Source organism: Egretta garzetta, unplaced genomic scaffold, assembly GCF_000687185.1.
Source record: "Egretta garzetta isolate BGI_Z169 unplaced genomic scaffold, ASM68718v1 scaffold571, whole genome shotgun sequence".
NCBI lineage: Eukaryota > Metazoa > Chordata > Aves > Pelecaniformes > Ardeidae > Egretta > Egretta garzetta.
Window position 1 is genome coordinate 80,534 of NW_009258622.1, and position 1,739 is coordinate 82,272.

The window sequence follows — 1,739 nt, forward strand, 5'->3', positions numbered from 1 at the left end:
AGCCCCAGCACTCACCTGCGAGCGAGCCGACGACAACGCACGCCAGGATCACGGGCAGCACCACGTTCGCAGCGTCTGCAAGGAGAGGATCCGCAGGCTCTGCAGCCAGACCGAATTTAACCCCCTACCCACACCCTCCAAGCAAAAACCTGCTGCCAGGCAGGGATGCAGAGGCACCAGGCAAGAGGCGATGTTTTTGGGGGCTATTCCCCCTGTTTCTTTTCCTGGGCATCGGGAAGAAACCCTCACTCACTCTGGACGTGGAGCAGGAAGAAGGTTTCGTTCTGGCTGACTTCGTTGCGGACCACGCAGGCGTAGTAGCCGCTGTCGTTCATCGACGCTTTAACGATGCACAGGGTGCTGTTGTCAACGAACTGGATGTGGTCGCTCCCCAGCAGCAGCTCCCCGTTTTTCTTCCACCAGTAAAAGTCCGCCTTCCCTTCCAGCACGTTGCAGACCAGTTTGGTGTTGCCTCCTGCCTTCACCGACGAGTTGCCCACGATTTCGGGCTCGGACAGCGGTTCTGGGAGAGACGGAGAGACCGTCAGCATTCAAACCCGCGGCTCCCCGGATGCCAGACCCGGAGCACCTTCCTCCGCAGCGATTCAAGCTCTCCGGCTGCGGCGGAGGGTTTGCTATCCCATCACTCACCGACAACGCGCAGCTGGAACCAGCCCGTGGCCTCCGACTCGGACCTGACCCGGTACAGCCCGTCGTCTCCCCGCCGCAGCACCATCTGCAGCGAGAAGTCCGTTTCGTTGAACTTCGTGCGATTCTCGTAGGGGCGAGACGTGTTGGCAGGTCTGTCGAAAGCATAGCTGACGATGACTCCTTCCTGCGGGCCGGTTTTGTATTCCCAGAAGACAGCTTTGCTGGCGTTCAGCGGCGGTATCGTCAAAAGCACGGTGCAGCCCACGGCCGAGACAAGTCTCTCCGACGCCGGCCTGAGGTCAGCAGAGTAGCACGGAGAAAGCGTGCGGGCTGAAACAGAAATCAGGCGTTACTCTGCGGCTATCGAGACACAACTTCATCCGCCCGGGAGGTGGCTGCAGGAAGCCTCCCCGGCTCATATAGAATGGTTTGGGTGGGAAGGGACCCCCAGAGGTTACCCAGCCCAACCCCCCTGCAGGAGCAGGGACACCTTGAACCACATCAGGTTGCTCACAGCCCCGGCCAACCTGGCCTGGAATGGGGGGCCTCCACCCCCTCTCGGGGCAACCCCTGCCAGGGTTTCACCACCCTCACTGGAAAGAATTTCTTCCTTAGAGCCAGTCTAAACCTCCCCTGCTTCAGTTTAAAGCCATCCCCCCTTGTCCTGTCCCAGCTGGCCCTACTAAAAAGCTTGTCCCCCCCTTTCCTTACCCCTGGCTGTAAGCAGCGATGAAGAAGAGCAGACGGCCCTGACGGCTGCATGCGAGTTCCCTCCGTGGCTCTCGCCCGAAAACCGCGGTTGGTTTGCCTTACTGGCCAGCCCATGGATCTGCGCAGCTCCAGCAGCCCTTCGCCTCCCTCCCGCCCCCCCGGGGGCACAAACCCAGGGGCGGCCGAGCCCAACGAGCCCTCCCCGCGCATGGGCGCTTTCCCGTCGGATCCCTGCCAAGGAATTGCGCTAAGAGACAGGAAAGCCCTCGCGTCCCTTCCCGATCTTCCTTGGAAAGCTTTTGGCCGGGGAAAAGACCCGGCCTGCCCGAGTCTGGGACTTACCTTTGCTTCTTGTAAAAGCAGCCAGGAAAAAAAAT

The 1,739-nt window shown here is 60.7% G+C and overlaps 1 protein-coding gene across 1 annotated transcript in view; it reads right to left on the minus strand.

Moving 5' to 3' along the window:
- The window catches only part of LOC118453311, a 24,970-nt gene that overhangs the window by 2,385 nt on the left and 20,846 nt on the right, over positions 1 to 1,739 (minus strand). Inside the window, exons 4-7 of the mRNA XM_035903668.1 lie at positions 1,473 to 1,593; positions 652 to 981; positions 254 to 523; positions 16 to 75 (exon numbers count right to left, since the gene is read on the minus strand). Coding sequence (XP_035759561.1) covers positions 16 to 75; positions 254 to 523; positions 652 to 981; positions 1,473 to 1,593 — 781 coding nt within the window. The remainder of the gene's footprint in view (positions 1 to 15; positions 76 to 253; positions 524 to 651; positions 982 to 1,472; positions 1,594 to 1,739) is intronic.